At 38.7% G+C, this 26,570-nt stretch overlaps 1 protein-coding gene across 4 annotated transcripts in view; it reads right to left on the bottom strand.

Moving 5' to 3' along the window:
* Positions 1 to 22,491: 22,491 nt before the first annotated feature.
* The window catches only part of SWI3A (SWITCH/sucrose nonfermenting 3A), a 58,026-nt gene continuing 53,947 nt past the window's right edge, over positions 22,492 to 26,570 (bottom strand). For 2 of the 4 annotated variants that reach the window (XM_087374332.1, XM_087374339.1), the window contains exons 6-7: positions 23,368 to 23,570; positions 22,492 to 23,254 (exon numbers count right to left, since the gene is read on the bottom strand). In XM_087374332.1, the coding sequence (XP_087230458.1) occupies positions 23,105 to 23,254; positions 23,368 to 23,570 (353 nt within the window). In that variant the 3' untranslated portion in view covers positions 22,492 to 23,104. The remainder of the gene's footprint in view (positions 23,255 to 23,367; positions 23,571 to 26,570) is intronic. The other 2 variants (XM_087374343.1, XM_087374348.1) reach the window with 1 other exon arrangement.

The raw sequence follows: 26,570 nt of genomic DNA, 5'->3' as shown, positions 1-26,570 counted from the left end.
GTTGTTTGGAAGCATATAATTAGTTTTGGAGAAAAATCCATCAATTTCAACATCCTAGATTACAAGAGGGACCATTGAGGACAACAAGTTTGATCACATTTTCCCTGCAAAGATCCTTGTGAGGTATTGTTCATTCACATAGTTTAACAGTGCTTGATGATAAGTAAATGTTTTTTGAATTTGTTGATTTCAATTGTTAGATTTTGCATGCAATTGGGGTTTTCATTTTTGCTTGGTTTCATACTTTTTTGAAACATGTCATGTTTGTATATTGTTTGTTGATGCCAATGTTATATTATATTAGGTGGAAAGTGTATGAAATCATGCAAGCCCCTCAGAATTAAAAAAAAGGTAGATATCCATTTTCAAATTGATGTAGAGAATGCACAATTTTTAAAGAGGAAAGATTCCTCCTTAGCAAGTGAAAGTGATTTAGTAGCTCTTTGAAATCAAGGAAAAACACATATGGATTTGTGGTTCTAAGGGAAAATATATCTAGTAGATCCACAAACTTATCAGACTCCTCAATTCCATGGATTAAACAACGTAATAAAGTTTTTGTGTAAGGGGGAGAATGGTTTGGTAGGATATTGTCAAAGGTTGAAGAGCACAGAGAAGAGCACGAGGAAGAGCAACTAGCGAAGGACAGAGGAGTAGAGGACCAAGTCAAGAGCAAAGAATCAGTGTCCATGCCCACGAGGGAGAGGACTCACAGCTCTAGGTCCAAGGCAAAGAGGCCCTCCACATCTAGGAAGAGGCCCTTCACATCAAGGGCAAAGAGGCCCTCCTCTAGTGAGGCGATACAGGTTCAAGACAGGGACTGTGGCACTTTGAGAAATCAGAAAGTTTCAAAAATCTATTGATCTACTCATCCCGATGGCAAGCTTCACAAGGGTGGTACACGAGGTCATACAGGACCTCAACAATAGCCCCATGTCTCGGTATTATAGGCATGGAGTTGTGGAGGCTCCATGGCATATTTCCAGAGACGCCTTGCTTGCCATGTAGCATGCAGCTGAGGCCTACTACCTAGTAGACCTCAACCCAGTTGGCTGTATAATCCATAGGAAAAGGGTCACTGTGACTACCAAAGACATGCAGTTTATTGGGCGATAGTTAGAGTTCATGTACTCTACCTTTGTGCATCACTCTTGTATCAACCTCTTTTTAATATAATAAAGTGTCTTTTTTTGCATTGTCTTTGTATGTGCAATCTCAAATTTATTTTTATTGTATTTGCAATCTATAATTTACTTACATGCAATCTCAATTTACTTACATGCAAAATGAAATAATAAAGATCAAATCTCAATTGAACATGCAAAAGGAAATAATACTCAATTATACTTAACATGCAAAAGGAAACAAAGTTCTGTAACAAACAAGAAAATAATTTGAAAATTGTATTCTTTATTGACATAGAGTGGTATTACAAAGAGCACCCACTTTAAGGCACAAGTTACTCTAGTCTATGCTTCTTCTTGCTTGATTTAGATCCTTTGAAGAAGAGAGGGTTGCATAATTTCATTCTCTATAGCCTAGGGATTTGTAACGCCAGCCAGCCCTGCAATAGATAGCTATGATGTTATGGAGAGGAGCAGATCATGTGTTTGAGAAATAAAAAAGCTACACTACGCCTAACCAAAAGAACACGATCTGCAAGAGGACGGATGGCCCTCATCTTCACCATCCGACTAAGGACCCTGAACTTCATAATATTCAGCTTTATTTGATGATAATTGTCGATGGAAGACCAAAATGTGTTGAGCCACTCTGTTGATGTAGTGGCTAATCGAAGCCATCCCCCCACCAGAAGACCCTTCGGTTCCAGCCTTGTGTCCAACATATTCATCGACCCATAAGATATCCTGCAAACAACATATCACATCAAAACCCGAAGATTATATAATTTAAGAAAACATCAATTTTAAGGAATTAATAAGAATTAGGGTTTTCTCACAGAGGAAAAATAATATATTAAAACAATCATTTATGGGAGGCCATTGAGACATAAGTAACCATGTGCATGATTTTTATGCAAAAAGCCCCCTTGCAAAACTAAATTTGACATCGTGTGACTAGAGCCCACGTTTTGCAACCCCCTTGCAAACCCTAAATCTGACATCGTGTGACTAGAGCCTAATTTCTACAAAAATTGGGCTCTGGACGCATGATGTCAAATTTAGGGCTTGTAGGGCTTTTTTTTACGTAAAAATCATGCACATGGTTACTTATGCCTCAATGGCCTCCCAAGAATTACTTATGCCTCAATGACCTCCCAGGAATTATTGTTTTAATAGATTATTTTTCTTATGTGAGAAAACCTAAACCTAATTGTATACCCTATGGGCTGAATAAAAACGATAAACCTGTTATTTTCCCTATGTGAGAAAACCATAACCCTAATTTTTCCACAAATGGAGTGACAGGGACAAGTTGGAGGGGGTTATGGGAGTGGAGAGTCAAATTTATTGAATTTCAAGTGTAGGAATAAAAAATATAATGTAGGGCACAAACCCCAACCAAATTTTTTGATTTTAAACCCAGGCTATCTTGCATGCATACCAAGCATGTCCATGGATTGATTTTCAGCTCAAAATATGCCCTGGAAGCATGATATCCGACATCATGTGACCAGGGCCTTGTTTTTTGGGCGAAAAATCCAGGTTCAAAAATAGGGCCCAGGATGTCAAATATCATGCTTCCAGGGAATATTTTGGGTTGAAAATCCATGAACATGCTTGGTATGCATGCAGGATAGCCTGGGTTTAATTTCAAAAAATTTGGTTGGTGTTTGAAGACTAAACCCTAAACACTATTTTTTATTCCCTACCAGTTGAAGACAAAGCAATGATTTTTATTGCTAAAATGGAACCTAGAATTATACTGATGATATTGAATCACATGATGAAGTTGGCAAAGCTACATACCTTCTCTACCTCACCGCAAACTGCATCGTTAGCTATAGTGTCCAATTGGACTTCATTTTGTGGTTGGTCCTGTCTTGAACTTCACGTTGGCTTGAGGTCCCGGCTTCTTCATGTCTCTCCCTAAACAATTCCCTCTGCAAATTCATGAACTCCTCATTGCACATGTACTCTAGTCCAGCATCCTCGATTGCCTTCTATGTTCGTTGGATTGCCTCCAAATCGGTGAGGCTCGAGTCATTGAAGCATGCAATCTCATCGATTGCTAGATTGTTGGCTGGGGCATCAAAGTCAATGACATCATCAAAGTTGTCATTCAAGAGCTGACATAGCACCTCATCCTCTCAGAGATCGGTTTCTTCCATCACTTCTAATAGGGTAAGGTATTCCTCACGCTCAATCCTGATTGGATAAACCGAAGCGAGGTATTGCCTCATTTGGATTATAAGTGGAGGATGGATATGCATGAGTTGGATATGATGATAAGATGACCTCACCTTTAAGTTGCTCCTCAGCTAGGTTAATAGTATGCTCCTCAGGTTCTATGTCTAGGTTTATGTCATCTCCTCCACCACTTGGTTGATGGACCTGCTCCACCACTTGTGGATGCAGGACCCTCGGGCTGCTCGCCAACATCCTCATCAAACTTGCTAGTTGTAAGGAGAATGGTAAGGGCTATATCTCTCTCAATCAAATGAATTGGGGAAGATCAGTCATCCCCGATGGGAATAGCATACTCACAAAGAGAGATAGGGACATTATCCATGGTCCTACCTAATGTCTTCTTGAAGTTAGCACTTTGGTCAAAAGAGCTCAAAATATCCAATGAAACCCATTGGTGAGGGGAGTTAGCAATAATGATAGATTGCCCATTAATAAGTCTATCAAAAAATTGAAGAGAGGGATTATCAACAAGAAGGAGAGCTCTCAATTGAGACTCAAGATGGAATGTCTTGTAGAAGATAGGATAAACCTGATCTACAGAGGCATGGGAATTAGTGGATGAAATAAGCCTCTCTAGGGGAAGCCAAGAGGATGCTTGAGAAGAAAAAAGAGGAGGCTATGGAATGCAAGGTTACTCAAGACAGGCAAACTCAAAATGTGAAAATGACCTTAGAAGTGTACTTTATAAAATGGGCATTTCCCTTAAAAATGCTTTTAATTAAAATATTTTATATTTATTGTTTTTACTTTGGAAAGTGTTTCTCTCTCTCTCTCTCTCTCTCTCTCTCTCTCTCTCCCCCCCCCCCCTTGCATAGTCTTCCAAGGATATTAATATATCTTTCTTTCTTTCCCTCCATTTGTGTCCCTCATTCTCTCTCTCTCTCTTGCTCCCCCTCTCTCCATCGCTCTCTCTCTCTCTCTCTCTCTCTCTCTATCTCTTTCCCTCCCTTTGTGTCCCTATTTGCTCTCTCTCTCTCTCTCTCTCTCTCTCTCTCTCTCTCTCTCTCTCTCTCTCTGTGGCACCCGATGATCATCTTATTGCCTTGTTTCCCTTAGCTATCTATGTCATGGAAATTGGACACAGGATTTTACATATACATTTTTTGTATTTTGTTAGTGGTTCCACCCTTTGGATCAGTTGTATCTGGCTTTTTTTCAGTCTCATAGTCTCTCAAAGAACTTAATTAACTTTCTTATTTTTCTCTTTCTCAACTTAGATGTGCAAATGAATAAATGCAATCTTAACTCTCTCTCTCTCTCGCCCCCCCCCCCCTCTCTCTCTCTCTCTCTCTCTCTCTCTCTCTCTCTATCCCACTCTCCATCTCCCTCTTTCTATCCCCGTCTCCATCTCCATCTTTCCCTCCCCCTCCCTCTATCTCTTTCCCTCCCTTTGTGTCCCTAACTGCGCTCTCTCTCTCATAGTCTCTCTGTCTCTCTGTATTCATACATCTAACAATGTCTCATGTGGCCAAGTGCATTATTTGTGTCCCTTTGTGTCCCCTTTGTGTCCTTGACTACTCTCTCTCTCTCTCTCTCTCTCTATTCATACTTCTAATTTTGTCTCATGGATTGATGCATTATTTGTGTCCCTTATTGCAGTGTCAACTTCTCCCTCTCTCTCTCTCTCTCTCTCTCACACACACACACACACACACACACACACACACACACGTGCGCGCGCGCACGCACACACACATACACACAAATTGTTATCTATCTGTCTCACACACACACTCTCTCTTGTACAATATAGATATACAAATATCCACACAGATTTAAAATTACAAATATTTATCGCTTTATCATTCATAGACCATAGAGAGCCATTAATCTAGAGGTGAAAACTTAATAAATAAAATCTTAACAATAAATGAAATAATACTTTGTATTATTTATGATTTCTATTCATACATGTAACAATGCCTCGTTGCTAAGTGCATTGTTGAAGCACTAAGGATCCAAGCAACTGGATATTATGAAATACCTGCTATCATGCCTCTACTATCTCTAGAGTATGGGGGGGGCAACAATTCTTACAAAGGATACTTGTCTCATCCCTATATCTATCTTTGCAATTATCTAGTCTAAAATAATAGTCTTGGGGAGGGCTTACTGTTGCCAACTACAATTCTTCCCCTGATAAATCGCATGGTCCACTCCTCTTCCAATTGCAACATTAGATCACGATGTCCTTATTGATAAATTAATACCTTGACAATAAGATTGTGAGTCCCATCTCGTAGATCATCATCCATTGCTTTCCGTTGCAAGTTCTTCCATCTAAACCTTCTATATGTGAAAATCATGCAAAAATTTTGCCTTCCAATGAAATACTTGCAAAATTTGGGATCCGTTAATACATACTATCCTGATCATTCTTTATACAAACAACAATTGTAAGATGTGCTCACCAAAATGTCACATCTGAAGTGTTCAATCGACATTGTACTAAATCTTCAGCATGACATGTTCTTATTGTCCATCCATTTTCAAATAGCTCAGACAACCAGTCCAATTCTAATCAACCTAGCATTTCTTCCACAAGTAATTGGCTTCATAGCATTTCTCACATCATTAAACATTCTATTTCTATATGATTCACTTATCTCCATGCTTGGAAGCGACCATTCTAGACTATCAAAAGAAGGAAAGGGAAGAGATTCTAATCTACCATATTGTCCTTCTTCATCTAGCACAATGAACATTGAGTCAAAGAAGAAGGCCCCGTCCTTTTTTGATTTTGATGGTGTGCGACCTTCATACTAAAGACTCCTGATCTCAACATGAAGGACATGTAACACCCTAGTTACACATGCTGCAGGCTCCCACTCTTTGTAAGTAGATGGATATAAATCTGTAAAACAAATACAAGGCATAAGACACTTGTGTCAAAGTCCCCAAATAAATGCAAATACTCTAAATCCAAATGAAGTACTAGTACACTTTGAAAAACTTACAATTGGGCTATGCATTCAATCCACATTTCTGTGGCATGGCCTCATGTGTTCATGTGAATGGTTTGCAATCTGAAACAATTTAAGTTTTTAATGTTATCGCATACTTCTTGACCTATTTGCATTACTGCATCTTTCATAACTTGAAACTCAACATCAACTATAAACACACTATTCACATCAACTTCTTGGGCATTTTGCAACTCGTGAATCTAATTCTATACATCCTATAATGCAACTCATGCATATGCTTCCATACATCCTATAAAGCATATACTTGATAAAAAAGTGTGTCTTTTGCTTGTAATGGACTATTCTTGTCCGTTGCCAAGACATCCAATTGTACAAAAAAATATGTTTGCATTTCATTCAACCAAGCCTTTATTAAATCCACTTTGAAACAATTGGATTTTTAGAGTCTCTTTATGTCATCCTTTTTATTTGTTTGAGATGTTGGTTAGTTTTCTTTAAAAGCATATCTTCAAGTTCAATGACCCTAGCATTTGCTATACTCTATCTATTACTATTGAGTATGCGACTACAAACCTTTCAGCTTGTTGGCTCTTTCCCACGGCTTTCGCAGGAAGAGCAGGGTATTCTCAGTATTATGTAGGATTCTGAGGTTTTTTGTCACCTATAGATATATCGATGTTGTTGTTTGTAGTATAAGTGTAGCTTAGGACCTCGAGTCATTTTTCGGTGAGAGACATAGGCTTAAGTGGGGTAAGCAAACATAGTGCATGGATGTGTGAAAGGAACGTGCATCATTATGGTTGGGGTAATGAGGCTTTTGCCTTCATTGGGGGTTGAAGGCTTTAGGAGGAGTTTAAGGGTTAGAGGGAGGTTCAGGGTTTAGAAGGAGGTTCCAAGGTTTAGTGAAAGGTTGCAGAGTTTAGAAGAGGTTCAAGGGTTAGAAGGAGGATTCAAGGTTCAAGGTAGAGTACATGGTGGAGAACTTGTCTCCCTCATAGTTCAAGGAGGTTAAGGGTTGAGGAACTAAGGGTTTAGGGGGAGCATAGGAGTGGGATAGGAAGAAGATGCTAGAACATGGGGGGAAAGGAGAGAGAAGAGGGAGGAGGAGGAGGAGGAGGAGGAGGAGGAGGGAGGAGGAGGAGGAGGAGGAGGAGAAGGAAGGAGGAGAGGGAGAGGATGGGTTGCAAGCTTGGAGGAGAGGGGAGGAGGAGTTGCGAGGTTAGGACATGCTTTTGGACATGGAGTGCAAGGAAGCATGGACACTTAAGACAATTGCTTGGAATACCAAAGTAGAACTCAACACAATGCCCCAAAGAGTGTGGGCATCATTCCATTATGGGCTATTTATACAGGTTGGAGAGCTTCTCTCTCTACATGTAGGAATTGTAAGACATTGTCTCTCTACATGTAGAACTTGCATATAGAAGTTGTATGTAGGAGTTGCATGTTGCATGTAGAACTCACATGTAGAACATGCATGTAGGAATCGCATGTTGAACTCACATGTTGCATGTTACATGTAGAACTCGCATGTAGAACATGCATGTAGGAATTACATGTAGGACTTGCATGTTGAGGATTCCTAAGAGAGATTATATTCCTAGCCTTATGCAAGTACAAGTCATTAGCGGAGAATTAGGGTCTCAAAAGGGCCTCCAATTAGTGTTTCCTAATTTCAAGGGATTAGAGAGTGATTTGACGTGTACCAATGGGCATGCTAGAAGATGTGGGGCAATGGTATGTTGAGGTAGAGAGTGGGTAGGCTTGCAGAGAGCCCCTATTGGTTGCTTCCCTTACACTAAGGACCACCCAAACCATCCCCCCCTCTTAACCCATGTTTGACCCTCCTACTAGGTGCACCTCCCCCACATGAGCCCAAAACTGCCTTCAATGGGATGGTAGGGCCCTTCTTGCGAATTTTTCTTCTCCCCTCCCTCTTTCTAGGGTCTCTGCCCCCCATTGTTCTAGTCTAGCCTACCAAATCGCTCAGATTTGAACCAAATCCCATGCATTTTCCCTCTTCCCCCTCTTTCTCTGCTCCCTCCTGCTCTGGCTTGCTTGCTGTAGCTCCTCTCTCTCTCTCTCTCCCCTCTCCCTCTCCTATGCCTCTGTTGGAGCTCCCTCTCCTTCTCCCTCTCTTGTGCCTCTGTCGTTGTTGCTCTGTCCCTCTCCTTCTCCCTCTCTTATGCCTCTGTTGTTGCTGCTACTCTATCCCTCTCCTGTGCCTCTGTTGTTGCTGCTACTACTCTGTCCCTCTCCTTATCCCTCTTTTGTGTCTCTATTAGAGCTACTCTGTCCCTCTCCTTCTCCCTCTCTTGTGCCTCTGTTGCTGCTGCTCTGTCTTTGTTCTTCTCCCTCTTTTATGCCTCTGTTGGAGCTGCATTGCCTTGTCTAGGAGTCCCATTCTTGCTGTTACAACCTCTGCAAGCATGGTGAGGAGAAAGGCTACAAGACCATGCAATGCCGTGGTCTCTTGTGTCTTCCACAACACCAGAAATGCATTGGATGAGTGGAACCCTTGCACCTATAGCTTAAATGACTGGATAGTGATGAAAGGATCGGCCAAAGGTCCACATAAGCTTCCCAAGAGCAAGAGAGGTGACATCTTGCATGAGTGGAAGGGGCGCATCTTGAAGTTCAAGTTTAGGAAGAAAGGATGGCTCACAAAAGTGCAACATGTTTACATGGGAAAAGATATGCAGCTTCCTCCATCATTCAATCAATCTAGGATACCATTACACTGTGAGCCTTTCTATCTATGTACCTTTTTCACCTGTAAGTGTAATGAGTCCATTTGGAAATTTTGTGTTTGGTTTCTAAGAGCTCTTATTCATGGTGGCAGATGTTTTCCCTTCAGACCTCAAGGAGTGGGAACCAGTTGAATCATTCATAGGCAAGTTCACTGGGATTTTGCTACAGCAACTCTTTGCTCTCCTACATGAGCTTTTTCCCTCTTTCTTTTCCTTCTCATATAGGATACAACTGTTCTTTCCTCTCCTACAGCTATTGTTTTCCCAACAGGCATGGTCTGGAACATAGTGACACAAGCTGGTAATCCTATGAGCTCTAGTGTGTTCTGGTGGCATGGTCAGGAAGAAAGTGACACAAGTTGGCAATATTGTGAGCTCTAGTGAGTCGTAGAGACATGGTCAGGAACAAAGTGACCAAAGTGGCCAAAGATGGCAATATTGTGAGCTCTAGTGTGTTCTAGAGGCATGGAAGTGATAGAAGTTGACAATATTGTAAGCTCTAGTGTGTTCTAGAACATGAAAAATGCATTGGATGACTTCAACTTACAAATTGACTAACTAGATAGTCATGGAAGGTTTCGCCAAGGGTCTACATAAGCTTTCCAAGAGGAAGGATGTATTTCTCAGACTATGTACCTTCCTTGCCTATCTTCTTTACAAAATCCTATTTTAACATAGGAGTGGGAAGTAGTGGAATCTTTGATATAACTAACAATGGACTATCTGTAAGTTATGTGCAGGAATACCTTTTAGTCATGGAAAACGAAATGTATAGTCCTTTAACTTTACTTGAAATGGTGAAATAGCAGGCAAGAATCTAGAGAAATGCATGAAAATGTCCATATTATCCCTTGTGCAACATCAAACAATGTGTTTGACTAGTACAACCTGTCCATAAATTATAGGTTGGGCATTTTGGAATTTGCATAGTTTTCTTCATGACTTGGAGGACATTAAAAGCATTGAAGAATTTTATTTTGATGGTTTTATTATGTGGTTTCATGTCCAAAGTTTTCAAGTAATATGTATAAAGTTTTCATGTCTAAAGTTTACAGTTTATACCTATTTGCCTTGCTTGCATCATTAAAGGAGACAATGCCATGATGGTAAGCATCCTATGTATTGATTTATATTTTATGGTCTTTTAATGTAATGTGCTTTGTTAGGTTTGCTAATGTAATGGTTGTTGAATTGATGTAGGAGGCATTTGAGATCTCTCATTGGTGCACTATATTAGTCGAGCAAGAGGATATGTTGTGGTCTTCCACATCCAATTTTTAGAATGGCCTACTTAACTATTGAAGTGCATCAAAGTATTGATAGCTTGATCATTGTGATCCACATCACATGGCTTCCCCTATTGCATTGTATCCCATTGGCAATGGTGTAAAAAACTTTGTGCCCGGCTACCCTGAGAGGAGAGCCTTGATGGTATTAGTATTAGGATCTTACTTGGGAATTTCAAAAGCCTCTTTTTTCTATGTATTATAGGTAGCAAAGAGGAGGTACAGGCTATGAAGAGTCTTTGTATTTTAATGGAGAGATTATAATACAAAAATGTACATTTTATCACATTCTCTTCCTTGCAAGATACCATGTCATAAGCAATAACTTTGATTGAGTCATGGTTGGAATTTTGAATGTGTTGTTAATTCAATATAAGGTAATGTTGCTTTGAATTGTAGAGTATTGAATACACCACCTCCAAGTTTGTTGTGTAGAGAGGTAACCTTTTAGCTGCAAACTTGTCCCTTTTCCTTCATTTGTATCCAAAGTAATTATAAATTTATGACCCCCTCAACTTGTGACTGATTTTTGAAGGTCTTCTACATTGAATTTAAACATCATACACCCTATTTTTCCAGTCAAATATCATAGAGCTACTCATGCTCTCGATTTTGAACTAAAAAAATTTGCAATCGGAGTTATAGCGCAAAAGTTATAGCTATTTTACTATTCTCTTCATATTCCATGCAATTAAGTTCTATTACTTGTATATATATTTTTGTAAAATTAATTTAAGAAATATGAATATTCCAAGTCAAAATAATACTCTCGACCAAGTTTGGTAATTTTGGTGACCATTTTTTGCAAATAAAGGAGGAATTTGACCATGGCGCAGAAGGCAAAGTTGGTCTGGACATCATGGGGTGTCCAAAATTGCATTAACTGTGGTGAATTTGTGCATTTTTGGACACCCCATGATGTCCTGACCAACTTTGCCTTCTGCGCCGTGGTCAAATTCCTCCTACATTTGCCAAAAATGGACATCAAAATGGCCAAAGTTGTCAAACTCCTTCATCTACCTCTTCAAAATTTATATTTCTTCATAGGAAATCATGAAGTGCATCAATCCTTTACAAGGTGATACAGTAGCCAACCTAAAAATTAAAATAAAAGATACATGGACATAGCCAACCTCCATGACTAAGAAAACATAGAAAATGAAAATTTTACATTCCTCTACAAAATATATATTTTCTCATGTAATGCATCAAATTATTTCAAGGTGATTTAGTGATATGAAATCAGATATTTCATTAGCATAGCCAACCTAAAACGTGGCTCTAAAGGCAAGATAAACAAAGAAAATGAAAATCTACAAGGTGATGTAGTGGAAGATCAAAGTCGTCTGGATTAAATTAAAAATTACATTGACATAGCCAACCTACAATGTTCCTCCAAAGCACAAGAAATTATATAGAGAATATATTGCCTAAGGGTCTTACCAAAGCTATGCTACAAGGCACATAAGTTGTCATATTGACCAACCATCATTTGCTAAGTTACTTTGTAAATATTTTCTTTTCCATGTTTATCTATGTTGAAGTTGATGCATCTATAAAGACACATGGATTTCAATTAGGTAGATGAAGGAATTTGACAATTTGGGCCATTCCAATGTCCATTTTTGGCAAATGTTGAAGGAATTTGACTGCGGCACTGAAGACAAAGTTGGTCGAGATGTCATGAGGTGTTTAAAAATGCAAAAATCCACCACAGTGCAAATTTGGTGTCCAAATGGCCAAATTCATGCCATGGTGGATTTTTACATTTTTGGACACCCCATGATGTCCCGACCAACTTTGCCTTCTCCGCTGCGGTCAAATTCCTCCTACATTTGCTAGAAATTGATATTGAAATGGCCAAAGTTGTCAAATTTCTTCATCTACCGCTTCAAAATCTATATTTCTTTGTAGAAAATTATGAAATGCATCAATCCTTTACAAGGTGATGTAGGAAAATCTCAAATTTGGGTTTGTAAACACTCCATCTAATCAATGTGGTGCCATGGTCAAATCCCTTCTACATATGTATTGGAACGGCCAAACTTGGCAAACAACATTTTATTGACTTGTAAGTTACATCAAAATGTGATATAACTTTTGTGTGCAAGGTTTTTAAACACTCCATCTAATCAATGTGGTGCCATGGTCAAATCCCGTCTACATATGTATTGGAATGGCCAAACTTGGCAATCAACATTTTATTGACTTGTAAGTTACATCAAAATGTGATATAACTTTTGTGTGCAAGCTGATATAAAAAAAGATGCAATATTGAAAACAACAAATAATTAAAATAGACATAACAAAAGATTCACCATTTAGCCATAGATACATGAAACTTTTTTGCTTTAGATAGAAGAATATTATTAGAAATAGGTGTTTGTATTTCAGATTGTATTACAAAGAGGCTTCATAGCCTATTTCTCTTCTACTTCAACTCTAATACACCAATAATAGGGTCTTTGAATCCTCGACTAAGTCCTTAGAAAGACTGCTATGCTATTTGGAATCTCACATTCAACTCGTAAGTTCTTATAATCTCATGTACAACACATTGGAATGGATCACGTAGGTTGCCTTGGGTCAATATTGTGAATTCTCCATGCCTTCTTGTTCTAAATGGATAGATTCTCCATTTCTGCTTGCTACTACACATATGAAGAAACATCATTTTAGAAATTTAAATTTAAATAGATGTAATGCATCATGTGAATTCTTCTTCTTCAATAAACTTTTGGACTTCAAGACATACATTAGTAGCATCACAAGCTCCAGGCATCTCGTTTGCATCACCATTCCCTTCAAGTCCTGCATCACCTCCAAAACAACTTGCTCATGCATGACTTTGTGTCTTTTGATATGAAGAGTCCATATCATCCATGCCCACCATTCTCATATCATCCTCCATGAAGGTCTTGAAAGAACAAGTAAGGGAACCTTAGCAAAAGAAATGCACCACTATGGATAATCCAAAGTAAGAAATTACATTAAAACACTACGAAATTAACATTTTATCTCATATTCTCCTCTTTAGAGCACCTACTGAGGTTCAAGATGCTTCTTTTCTTGAAAAAAACAATCATGGATCACATATTGATCCTGCAACTGTACGGTCATATGGTAACATGGGAGATCTCCTCAAATGGTGCTATCAATACTCCAGAGTTTACAAAGACTGTGATAGGCCATGATAGAAGGTAGGTGAGGTTTGAGGAGAGATGAGAGAGACCATGAATGATTACGAGGGAGGAGAAGCAAGTGGAGGACTAGGTGTGAGGATGAAGGCAGGACGAATATGCATGAGTAGGAGTAGAAGCAACAGGAGTAGGCATGAGCATGAGGAGGCAAGAGGAGCTTGCATGAGTAGGAGGAAGGAGGAGTAGGCATGAGCATGAGGGAAGATGAGAATGGATGAGCATGAGGGAGGAGGAGGAGCAAGAAAAAGCAGCAAGGGGGGAGGAGGAGGACACATGTGGGAGGAGGGAGGAGGAGGAAAAAGCAGCAAGGGGAGGAGGAGGATGCATGTGGGAGAAGGGAAGAGGAGGCATGTGGACAAAGGGAGGAGGAGGGGGGAGGGAGGTAGTGGGAGGGAGGAGGAGGAGGAGGAGGAGGAGGAATGGGACATGTGGAAGAGGAGGAGGGAGGGAGACAAGGAGGAGGATGGGGGGAGGAGGAGGGAATTCAGACTCAAAATTCAAAATTCAAAAGTTTGACTTTGGAGGATGGGGGGAGGAGGGAGAGAGAGGAAATTCGAATTTGAAATTTGAAATTTTGACTTTGGGAAAAGTGCCCCCTCCTTAGTGTAAGAGGTGTAAGAGGTGGCTCCCTCCGAGGTGTAAGAGGTGGGATCAACTGGGCTTAACCCACCTAGGTAGGGGGGGTTAGGACTCCCTTGGACCCCACAAGAGGACTTGCATTAGGCCTAATCCATTTCTTAACCCATTCCTTATGAGGCCCTTTTGAGACCCCAATTCTCCCCTAATGGGAGCTTTGCCGCTGCTCTACACACATATTCTGTACTACCTAAGTCCATGTTGGCACAGAGACAGCACTGCTTTAACTTTGTTTTTTCTTATTTTGTGAGCTATTCTTCCATGAAAGTGTTCAAAAATGAAAGGGCATCTTGCTTCTTCATGCTTACATTGACTTCCAAACATGAAAATGACTCTTAATAAGACCTAAATTTGATTAAAAATACTTATATAGAGGAGATTGCACATTACATTTCTACTCTCTTGGTTGTGAAGGTGAAGGCATTGGAGATGCTGCAGTAGAACCCGCCATAGGTGTACACCATAATTTGTAACCCAGTGAACTTGAAGAAGCCTCTAAATTCACTATTGGGCTGAAATTCTCCCCTAAGGTTTTTCCCTGAGCACAACATCATAATAGCTATATAGCAGGCATAGCACATGATCACAATCCAAACAATTATGTTATATACATTTGACATGGGTTATTTTGTTGTATCATATATGGGTCCTGTGATGCATTTTACATTATAATTCTATATTCATGCTATCCAAATTATACATTGTACTTTGTGCCCCCTTGAGACCATCACACAACACACGTGCCTAAATTTAATTTTAACCATGCATATGTATTAGAATTCACAAATGACCCTTTTAAATTTTCCAAAAGCACAAATTGAATGCATAAATAGAAAGAGCATGAAATTTTGAGGAATTTCCTTTTTGGATCACTTTAATCCAAGGTCTCTATTAAAAGACCCTGTAATCCATATATGGGGCCCTGTAATGCATTTTACATTATAATTCTATATTCATGCTATCCAAATTATACATTGTGCTTTCCGACCCCTTGAGACCATCACATAACACGCGTGCCTAAATTTATCTTTACCCATGCATACTTATTGGAATTCACAAATGACCCTTTTACATTTTCCAAAAGCACAAATTGAGTGCATAAAAAGAAGAGCATAAAATTTTGAGCAATTTCCTTTTTTGGATTGCTTTAATCCAAGGTCTCTATTAAAAGTACTTAATCATTTGAATCTTGACCAAATCAAAACATTATATTTGTACTATATAGTGCATATTGTAGGTGATTTAAGTCAAGCTATCTGTTATTTAGAACAATGTTATGGGAATATAGCAATCTGTAGGTTATATGGAAACTTGTTTCACTATACAACACACTGTATGTGCTATATAGTACATTTAGGTAGTACAAATCAAAGTGTATGCTATATGTTATTTAGAACAATGTCATGCAAACATAGCACTATGTAGGTTATATAGAAACTTGTGTCACTATATAGCACATTGTATGTGCTATATAGTACATTTAGGTAGTACAAATCAAAGTGTATGCTATTTACAACATTGTAGGTGCTTTAAATCTAAGTGTATGCTATTTAGAACATTCTAACATCTACACCGTAGTGTATATGCTATATAGCACATTCAGGGCACACTATAGTCTTATAAATCAAAATGTATGCTATTTAAAACAGTAGAGGCAGCATAGTGTAGGCTATTTAGAAAGCGTCTGCTATATAGCACTATGTGTGCTATGATTCAAGCTATATGCCATTTAGAGAACTATACATGCTACATAGCACATTGTAGGCGCTACAAATCAATATGTATGCTATTTGGAACATGTATGTGCTATATACTAGCTATATATGACATTGTAGATGCTTTAGATTTAAGTGTATGCTATTTAGAATACTATATGTGCTATATAGCACATTACAAGGGCTATAAATCAAAGTAGATTCTATTTGTAGAATTGTATGTGCTCTATATTGTGCATTATAGGCTATGTAGAAGACTATGTGTTTTATCTAGGACATTGTATGTGCTATGAATAAACGTGTATGCTATTTACAGTGCTATATGTGCTATTTAGCACACTTTAGGTGCTAATTTTTAAAGTTTATGCTATTTTTGAACACCATATGACATGTATATGTGCTATAAATCAAAGTGTACGTTAATTAGATCATTATATGTGCTATATAGCACACTTAGGTGCTATAAATTAATGTGTAGGCTGTAATCAAACTATAGGCTATTTAGGGCATGTGGTTATTTATTCCGTTCAAAACAAATTATACAAGATGTGGGAGAGAAAGAACTCTATCCCTAGCCTCTACAATATGACAAAAAATCCAAGGGGTGGTCTATGGTGCCATGATATCTTGAGTGGTGTTGGATGAAAAACTAGAGACTAATTCTCAGGTCCTCATGTATCATGTAGCATATTTAGAAAGCTAATAGCATACTGTATGTGCTCTAAATAAAAGTAAATGTTATTTATAGAATTGTATGTGCTATATAGCATACTATAGCTGCTACAAATCAAAATATGTTATTTATAGAAGTGTATGTGATATATAGCATACTATAGTTGCTACAAATCAAAATGTTTGCTATTTAGAATGATGGATGTGCTATGTAGCATAGTTAGGTGCTATAAATCCAACTGTAGTCTATTTAGAAAATTGTATGTGCTATATAGCACACTATTAGTGTTGTGAAGAAAGTACATGCCATATATCACTTTTATGTGCTATGTAGTACATTATGCATATACCCTGTATATAGCCCACTACATATGCTATATAGCACATTATATATGCTCTATAGAAAACTATATGGCACATCGATTATGGTATATAGCACACTATATATGGTATGTAGTACATTGAGCACATAATACATTGTGTATGCTATATAACACATTTTATGTAGAACATTGTATACAACATATCATGTTTTATAGCACATTTTATTACTATACAATAGATTTTATTGCTATGTAGTGGGTATGTAGTTGTTGCTATCTAGTGGATATCTAGCAATTGCTATCTATACAACCCAGTATATGTGATATGAGTGTATAATATGTGATATGAGCAATTGCTATCTATACAACCCAATATATGTGATATGAGTGCATAATATGTGATGCATAGCGGTGTATAGTAGATTTTATTACTTTCAATAAATAGTAGCAGCCAACATATGAAAGATCACTTACTTGAGACTTGTCAAGGAAATGCATCAGTTGCTTCACATGTTTCTTTCTGGCAATTTGAAGATGAAAAATGTCCTTGTTTGGTGACACTCTTGTTTCGTATGTCCAAAATGTGAAGACAAAATCAACATATCATCATAAGATTTCCTTTTGCAAAGACCAAATGACAATTTGCTTCCATCTTCCTTATTTGAGAATGTGTTAATTATTGACGAAAGATCCCTAAAGTGTATGCCCAACACCCTTGAGGCTCTCCCTAAAGTGTATGTTCAACACCCTTGATGCTCTAGGAATGGAAGTATAATTTTCATACAATGCTATTGCTAATATGGTTTGTATGCTTCACTTAACAAAGAGTCTCCTCTTCAATTTAGGATTCTTCAGTTCCTATAATGAGCTCTTTATTGTAGAAACAACCAAAAAATTATGCCCTCATTGTAGCACTAAATATTGTTGCAAAGATCATTGCAAAGTTCTATATTATGGATTATGGTTGCAGGGAAGTAGGGAGGGAGAGACTATTGAGAGAGGAAGCAAAGAGTGACCAAGAAAAACTGACCCCATAAGTAGAGAGAAAGATGTGCATGAAAAAAAATGTGGTAGAAGATTGAGTGAGAGACACATATTGTGCTGAGCGATCTTAAAAGACAAAGAGAACGACAACACATCAAAGAAAGAACGTTTTCCACATTGATTTCAATAAGGCTAGAAAGAGTATTGTAAAGTTCTAGACTATGGTTGTATGAAAGTTGGGAGGCAAACCATTGGAGTGTTAAGAAAAAATGAGCTTGTAGTAGAGTAATGTAGAGAGAGAGCTATGCACCAGGAGTGGGATAAGAAAGGATATGGACGAGGATAACAAAAAGAACATATAGCCAACACATAAGATAACATATTAGCTATCATCCTTGCAACAAGGACAAGGCTCCTTTGATGCTCCACACATTACACCAAACCTTCCACCTATTAAATAGGCAAACATGTCTCTAAATTCCTATCCAATCTTAGAAGCATCTAATCAAACTGAGGATAATATCTCAACACCATCCCTCAATATAAAGCAAGAGAGAAGTATTGCACTACATTAGTTGATACATAGGGAAAAGCCTTTATCAACTAGGCTTATCACAAAATTAAATTAATAAGAGTCATGGTACTAACTAAAGTAGCATATCGATGTAAAAAAAGATGTGAACTTCCCTTCTTCTTCATGGTGGTACACTCCTTGTTAAAGGTGGCCATGCTTGTGCATTGGATCCTTCTTGAAGCACTTAGCTTTAATGCGCCCTTACTTTACAATAATAGCATTTGATTGAGCTAAACTTTGAGTACAATGCTTCATTAATGCGCCTCTTATTTGATAATAATAGCATTTGATTAAGCTAAACTTAGAGTACAATGCTTCATTCATAACAACCAATGCACCCGGTGTGGATGCTCCATTGGACTCGATTCATTCCTCCTCATCAAGAAGAGGTGAGATGACTCTCTTAAGCATAGGATTGGGAACATTTTTCAAATTTGTGACCAATGTAGAATATGGTTTAGCCACAACCTTATTCTAATTCGGCCATAATCTCTTGCATGCAAGAAATAAATGTATCGAGGTCTTTTTGAGTAGATTCAAGGCTAAGTAAATCAACTTTCAATGCAAATTTTGAGTCTTAATCCATGGCTTATACAACTTCTTGATTTGATCCCACTCTTGCTTTGTCATTTCAAAGCTCATTAATATGATGGGATGAGTTTTTTATCTCTTTCTTCCATAGACATACGGCCACCATCCTTTGGACATTATAAAAAGTACTTCACTTGATTTTTCCATGCATGAAACCCATTGCTATTGACCTTTTCTATGGTAGATAGCTCCTTGGCCAATGCAGCCCAATATATGATAATTTGGACCCCGAGGAATAGGCTGCGATAATACCAATAGTGGCTGCAGCAAATAAACAATTGCATGACCAACAATACGCAGTTCTTCATAGAAATGAATAGCATAAAATTGAGTTTCTAAAGCTAGAAGAAACTTGTATGACATGTCAACCATAGGCCAACTCCCAAGAAGGTCGGTGGTGCTTTCTATAATAGACTAGGCAATCCAATTTGAAGCAGGTTGTCTTTATGACTCGAGGTGATCCACAAGATTGTGGAGCTAGCAAGCAGAAGCACAAGAAGAAAACTCGTAGCAGTCCACATCAATAAGACACCACGTAAGGCACCTTGTAACAACCTGAATAGAAAAATACCCCCTATTATTCCAAGCCATCTTTGTGCCTATAATTAATTACTCTGTAGATCTATAACAAAAGCTCTTTAAAGAAATGATGGCTAATCATTTAATAGGATGACTAGTGCAAAGTAGTGGTGATGGCTTGGTCAATGATGGCAGAAGATCTTGATGAAGACAGCCTCCCCAAAATGCAAAGAAATAATCGTGCCTCAAAATGGCGGCAACGTGTAGATGGTATTACAGCCTAAAACCAATAGGGTAGATAGACAATGGTGAAAAATGGCAATGGCAGCCACGAAAAAAATTCCTCCAAAAGCCAGTAGCTCTACATGAGCAAAAAACGTGCTGCAGTGAAAAAGTCGATCAAAAAAGGGAGATAGGGCAGGATGACTTTGATACCATGTTATAACAGAATCACATGAGAGAGCTATGCATCAAGAGTGGGATAAGGAAGGGGTAGGGAGAGGCCATGGGCAGACCTTTCCCTCATATGAAAGTGGCCAGGGGCAAAGCCGCGAATCACTTTCATATGAGGGAGAGGCCAACCTCCCGACTGCCAAAGTCATGCGGCGAGGAGCTGACACATCATCAATTAAAAGGTTGATGTGATGGGCAAGTTAGGAAGATTTTGACACTTCAGCATTTAGGAAAGTGCTTTGGTATGATGTGATGGGTGGGTGGGTAAGCTTTTGACACATCATGCAGCTCATAGCGCCCACCATTTTCCATGATTTAGGGAGACTTGATCCAATGGCTGACATCTCATCTTTGAGCCCCCATGACTTGGATGGAGATGGAGGAGAAGAAGATAGAGCCAACACGTAACATAGTATATTAGCTATAAACCTTGTAAGGATTGGGTGTTCCACACATTACACCATAGGCTCCTTATCCTTTGAGTATAACCCCTCATCATGTTCACTTTTGATAAATCCTTTTAGCTTGAAGTATGCATTAATTTTTCTATACTAAATTTGTGGGATACTTTTTGGCCTGCCCTTTGGGGGGAGCCTTAGCAACGTTTCAAATTGGGCAAAGCAAAAATTAGGCGTTTTTACAATTTTTGGAAGCGCAATTTTTCTATTGGACAATATTTTGATACGTGGCTTCTCTTCATTAGCTCGAGTATGGACTTGAATGCAGACTTTAAAGTGGTTGATGCGAGTGGATCTATTTGGTTGGTACATGTGTTTTTTGTTTCCCTCCTCACAGATTTATTTGTGGCTTATAGGCATTTTAGGGGGAGTTTGAGTAAATGCTCAAGTGAACTTCTAAAAAAAATTCATTCTCTACTCTCTCTCTCTCTCTCTCTCTCTCTCTCCTTTATCTTCTGCAATCTTCCTCCACACCATCTCCAATGGATTCTTTTTTGCTCTTTTTATATTGGGCAGGCATTCTGAATGATTAAATATCATTCACCTTGTTTTTCTTTGATTTTTTTCCCATTTCTTCTTTTCTTTACTTCAAAACGTAGTGGCACTCACATACAATAGACCTCTTCTCATAGATCTCCATTAAGAAAATTGACATCCACCAATTGACATCCATACGAGTTCAATGTGCATGAAATTAAAAACATCGATTTGATTTATCTTTATTCAATATGCATTTCTCTCATCAAAATAGCTAGTGGAAAAGCTCTCTCTCTTTTTCATGCAAACTTTCCTAATTTATTATTGTGGATATGGGAATGTCTTATTGAACCAAATACTCATATATGTCTCACCATGGGTTTGATTCCCATACACTTCAATCCATCAAAGGAATTCAATCTCCGCCTAATTTCATATTTTGAAATAATTAATATTTAATTTATATCCTATGCATATGCTTGTTAATGTTGTCTCAACAATTTATCATTAAAGTGCATGATTTGGTGAAAGCTTTCATTAAGCAGGAAACTACACGTGCATGTGTGTGTGTGTGTGTGTGTGTGTGTGTGAGAGAGAGATATATATGTATATATATCTCCTACACAACATAACTGTCTTCCAAATTTAAAAAACCTCAAAAAATATGCTCTTGTTATAGACCTTTGAACTCTTAGTCTTCCTTTTTATTAGATTACCACCATTCTCTTTAACTCTTTGAATTTCTCAGATAGATCCAAGTTCACTTTCAAATCTATTGTAATCATCAATAGATGGCACATAGCATAATGCTATATTGATGCTTGTCATTTGAGCATATTGCCATACATGAGGTTGCAATTCCCAAATCTAGCTCTTGCTTACTCACCAAAACAACAAGATTCATAGATGTTACCTAGAATTCGATTCTAAGTTGTGTTAAGATCTTTAAGGCACCTCTTGTGCATAATCTTGATAGTAGCATGGGATGATAGTTTGGATTTCAAAGCATGTAGACTTGGTATTGTTCGCAGTTAATTTGATTTGTTTTGTGATCTTCCCATTAACTGTCCTTGTAATCTCTCTCTCAGCCATTCAACTCAGTAGTTTCTTACTAAATTTTGGAAAACAAAGGATTTTATTGATGCATACATCCTTTCTAATATTGCTTTGATAAAGCTGGAATTGCAGTATCTAGATCTTCCACAGGTGGTTTCTCTTCCTTGGATTGCTAAGAACCTTTTAAGTGGTTTTATCTCTTGGTGATGGAGAAAGAGTGTATCTAGATAGCCCAGCGGGTCTGGCTCTTTTTCTATTTGAACCTTTAAAAGGTGTATGCCCGGGCATTCAACACAAGTGCCAGAAATCTTTTAGCAGTTGTGATGGGCTACAGCATATGATATATCACTCTTTTCTAACCAAACCAATCCCATACAAGCTCAATCAACTGAATGTATTGGAAACGATTATGATGAAGATGATATATAGTAGCATGTTTAAGATTGGAACACATAATGCATGCAGAGGTGCTGGAAAATTATAAAAAAGCAACATTTTCTGTATAATGTCAAAACAAGTCATTGTGAACGTCATGGGAAAAGGAGCGATTTCACAGTTCACTGCAACTCGAGGCAGTCAAAATCACGACAATAAATGTGGAAAAACAGGGAATAGGCAATGCTATTCACAACGCGATATGCAAATAGTCTCTCACAGAAGAAAAGCTGTCCATGGCATCAGGGAGTACAAAAGGCGTTCCACCAACTGAGACTGTCAAGATTCCAGTGTCACACACAGGCAGTCCCTTGTCTTCGTTTGATCCAGAATGCTTGCACGAAAAAGGGGACCTGCAAAGGTCTTCTTTCATCATGGCCTTCTTTCGAAAGCAATTCCATACTGCCAGTGCTTTTGCAAAGATCAGGGCAGCATGTGCTCCATCCCATACTCCACAAGCAGGAATCAGTATCTGCTAGAGATCTTGCAAATGGACAACAAGCCAGCTGCCACTGATCTAGTGAGTGGATCCAATAGGGCTGAGGCTTTGCAACGCCTTAACTGAGACTTTGTAACCCCTCCACTGCTTTAAATGTCAAGCCTAAAAAGAATTTCGTCTATTGCGAGCATAAGGGTGATTGTTAGAAATAGACAACTATGACAACAAGTTACGGCCTTCACCCAGGGCCAGCATTATAATGATAATGTGAATAACGTATCCAATCAGCAAGAACCTGTGTTCGTGCCTTTTCAATCTGTGCATGCTCCCTCTCTAGTAGAAACTCCAGCTCTTCAAAATGTTCAACCTTACCTTGAAGCTTTTTAAACTGCGTTCACAATAAAGCCCATGTGCGCTTACAACATGTCTTAGAGATTGTAAGAGTAACCTGAACATATCAAATTTCTTCTACTACAAGCCTAAAATACTGTCACCATTTACCTGATTTTCAATTATGCTTGCCATGAGGTGTTCTATTTCACGCTCCTCCTGGTCTGCCAATAATTTTGCATTTGCTGAAACAGCACCAATAGCGGTAGCAACTCCAGCTCGAATTTGTGTAACTGATGGAACTGGATCTTTTAAAGGAGCAGCATTTCCATTCTCAGTCTCAACCTCCTTTGCCAACTGCATTTGTTCTGGAACTACACACAAATTGAATGCCAGGATGCAAAAGTGTCAGAGATCCACCGTATTCAGAATTGTTAGGCTCACTGTGTCTATCTTCACCTAATCGTAGAGTTCATAGAAAGAAGAAAGAAGAGTCCAATCATTCGAAAAATTTCCAAAAATTGGTATGTAATCCCGCTTCCAGCCTTTCAGCTTATAGTTTCTACGATGGATTTTCTGAAAAAGGCATTTGTAATAAATCATGCTAGCTTTGGGATGAAGGTAGAGGATAGAGCACTAAAGTTTACTTTCTTTATTGCAACCACAAAAATTGAGGAAACAATCCATCAGACTTTTTGCTGCCTGTTGAGGTTCAGCATTTCACCAAACAGAGGCACAACAGAATTCGAGTTACCAGCAAAATAGTTAAAATGCTAGCAACCTGGGAAGATTTTAGTATAAAACATTGGCAACTTGCAAAAGATCTAGGCAGTTGACACCACCATTGTGCCTTCTAAACATGCAACACGTTTGTGGTAGATCCATCACTTTTCCAGCCATTTGCAGGCCATCTGCAGTCCAAACAGCAAGGACCCTGGCACATATGTAAATTCCAACAGATTTAGCAGCGAGGGGCCATGAGGAGCTTCCTTATGAGGTCACACAACAATAAAGAATCACGATTTGGAGCAAACTCACACGCACAGAGTGTGCAGCCAGATTTCACTTCATTTGCAGCATTGAAGCCCAAATTTCTGAGGAAGGGAAAGGTGGCGTACCAAATCCCACCAATAGCTTCAGCAGATGTGATTCCCCAGCTTAATAGCCCCAATTTGAAAAAAACTAATCTTTTAAGCCTGTAGATCATGTCCCAGTTTGGAATCTAGATATCATGCATGACCATTCCATTGTGATATGTATGTGTGTGTGTGTGCGCGCGTGTGTGGAGATATAGATATACACCTTTGTAAGACAAGAACATATCCAATGGTGCAAATTCAGATTTTTTTGTTCTGATTCCAAATTTCTAATATCCTTGAAAACCTAACTCTGAATCCCTATTGAAAAAAGAAATGTAGGATGAGAGTTATCTCCAGTGAGTTATTATATCAATCCCAATGAGAGGAGAATCCTTCCTGGACCCTGCTCAGATCATGTGGGGATCTAAAAGTGGGTGCTGAGGGAACATAAATGCAGACAACTGGTGCAGGCAGAAAATCAAATTCAGGTTTGGAGGCTGACACAGGTTTTGATGGCAGATGGGGTGGTTTTTGTGACAGCACTACCATGCGGCGGCCCACCCAAAATCTCCGTGCCTGTAATGAACCAAAAAAATTGTGGTTCAGAGATTGTTGGGATTTGCCTGGTAAAAGTACCTTGAAAAGTTGGAATGCCTTGTCAGAAATATAAAGTGAATGCCTACATTTGGTTTAACCACATCCCACAGAGGATTGTTCCCAAATATCACACTACCCTTAGATCCCAGTCACAAAGATGTGCAAACGAGTAGAATAGCGTTAGAAAGTGAAGATGAAGAGGGAGATGGACAGTCATATGCACAAAACCACGACACAAGAAGATAGACATACAAATTATATACAGAGTTGCGCACACAGACTCAACCAATGCAATAGCCTATGTCCATCACACCAGATTGTCATACTAATCATTCTAACACTTTCTCTTTAGTATAAGCTCTCATGTTTGATTAGCTCCCTGAGCTTCTCAAATTTTGATTTTGGCAATGCCTTTGTGAATAGGTCTGCCGACAGATCTTTAGAGAAACAAAGGATAGGTCAAAGGTCTCTCTCTCTTTGGTTTGTGCCCATGATCTACTAAAGCAATTGCACTCATGTTGCAACAAAAGATCATAGTAGATTCCCTTGGAGTGAACCAAGTTCACCTAGAAGCCTTTGCTGTTGCTTCACAAGCACAGTTAAAGCAATATACTCTACCTCTGTTGTCGCAAAGCAATTGTGTCCTGCTTTTTGCTTGACCTATAAAGAACACAATCTACTCGCTTGCCTCTGACTTGCAAACCTCGCATATCTACCACATGAGCATATCACAATTTCATAGCTTGTATATGTTTTTGTACCTGCATGTTGTCCCCTAGACCCTAGAAGGGTCCTCACTCGGCATCTTGCCGAGTGTCCTCTTACTATGCGCTTTCCCACTATGCCCCTTTTGTGATCCCTCTATAGGACTCACTCATACATTCTTACGTTCATCACTTGCCCCAAGGCAATTTCCCACAAAAAATAGCATAGAAAATTCATGCATGGCTTAAACATTTGAAGCATAATCGTTCTCTTGCCTTCTCTTTCTGCTATAGAGTCGAAGAAGATTTTGACCAACCCCAAACTACATATGGGACCTTTTTCTTTTCACCCCTATGGTGGTACTTGGTTGGGAACCATTGCCACTTATCCTAACTTGCTTGGCTTCATTATTGATTTGTTGTATATTTCCTTTCCTTGTAAACTTCCTCTCCGACATTAATTTCTTGGGGTACTCAAATGCACAAAACCACTTGTTTTGCCCCTTACATCCTCGTAATTTAATGTGATAGCAATTGAATCACCCAACATATTGGCATACTCAGCCCTAACTTCCATTTTGATCCGATCATTCAACCCAAACATACAATCCTTAACTGGGAGAAATTGTAGTAATGGATCAGGGTTTCCCATTACAATTTCGTGGCTCCCTAGTACAAACTATGAGCTTTTTGTCCTAGCCACCAACTCAATGAATATTTTCACATTGATCCAATGGCCTTGTGTTTCAACAACTAGCCTCATCTTACCACAAAGCCTCCCAAGAACCTTATCATTTATGTAGGTTACCATGTTGCATCCACAATCCCCACCGCCTACTTCTACAAGGGGCTGCTGTAAAATTCACCACAACCCGTGTGTTCCGCATGCCCATTTGAGCTTTTTGTCCATTGTATGACCTTGTGTTTTCAATCAATGCTCTTTAGAGTGCCCACACTAGTCAATCGCCATAGGGGGGCTCACATTGCTTTGTAC

This window comes from Dipteris shenzhenensis, chromosome 1 (assembly GCF_047967505.1).
Source record: "Dipteris shenzhenensis isolate YYH24624 ecotype China chromosome 1, Dip_SZ_1.0, whole genome shotgun sequence".
Taxonomy (NCBI): domain Eukaryota; kingdom Viridiplantae; phylum Streptophyta; class Polypodiopsida; order Gleicheniales; family Dipteridaceae; genus Dipteris; species Dipteris shenzhenensis.
The sequence above is the reverse complement of the archived record's forward strand: the minus strand, read 5'-3'. Positions and strand labels throughout refer to the sequence as shown.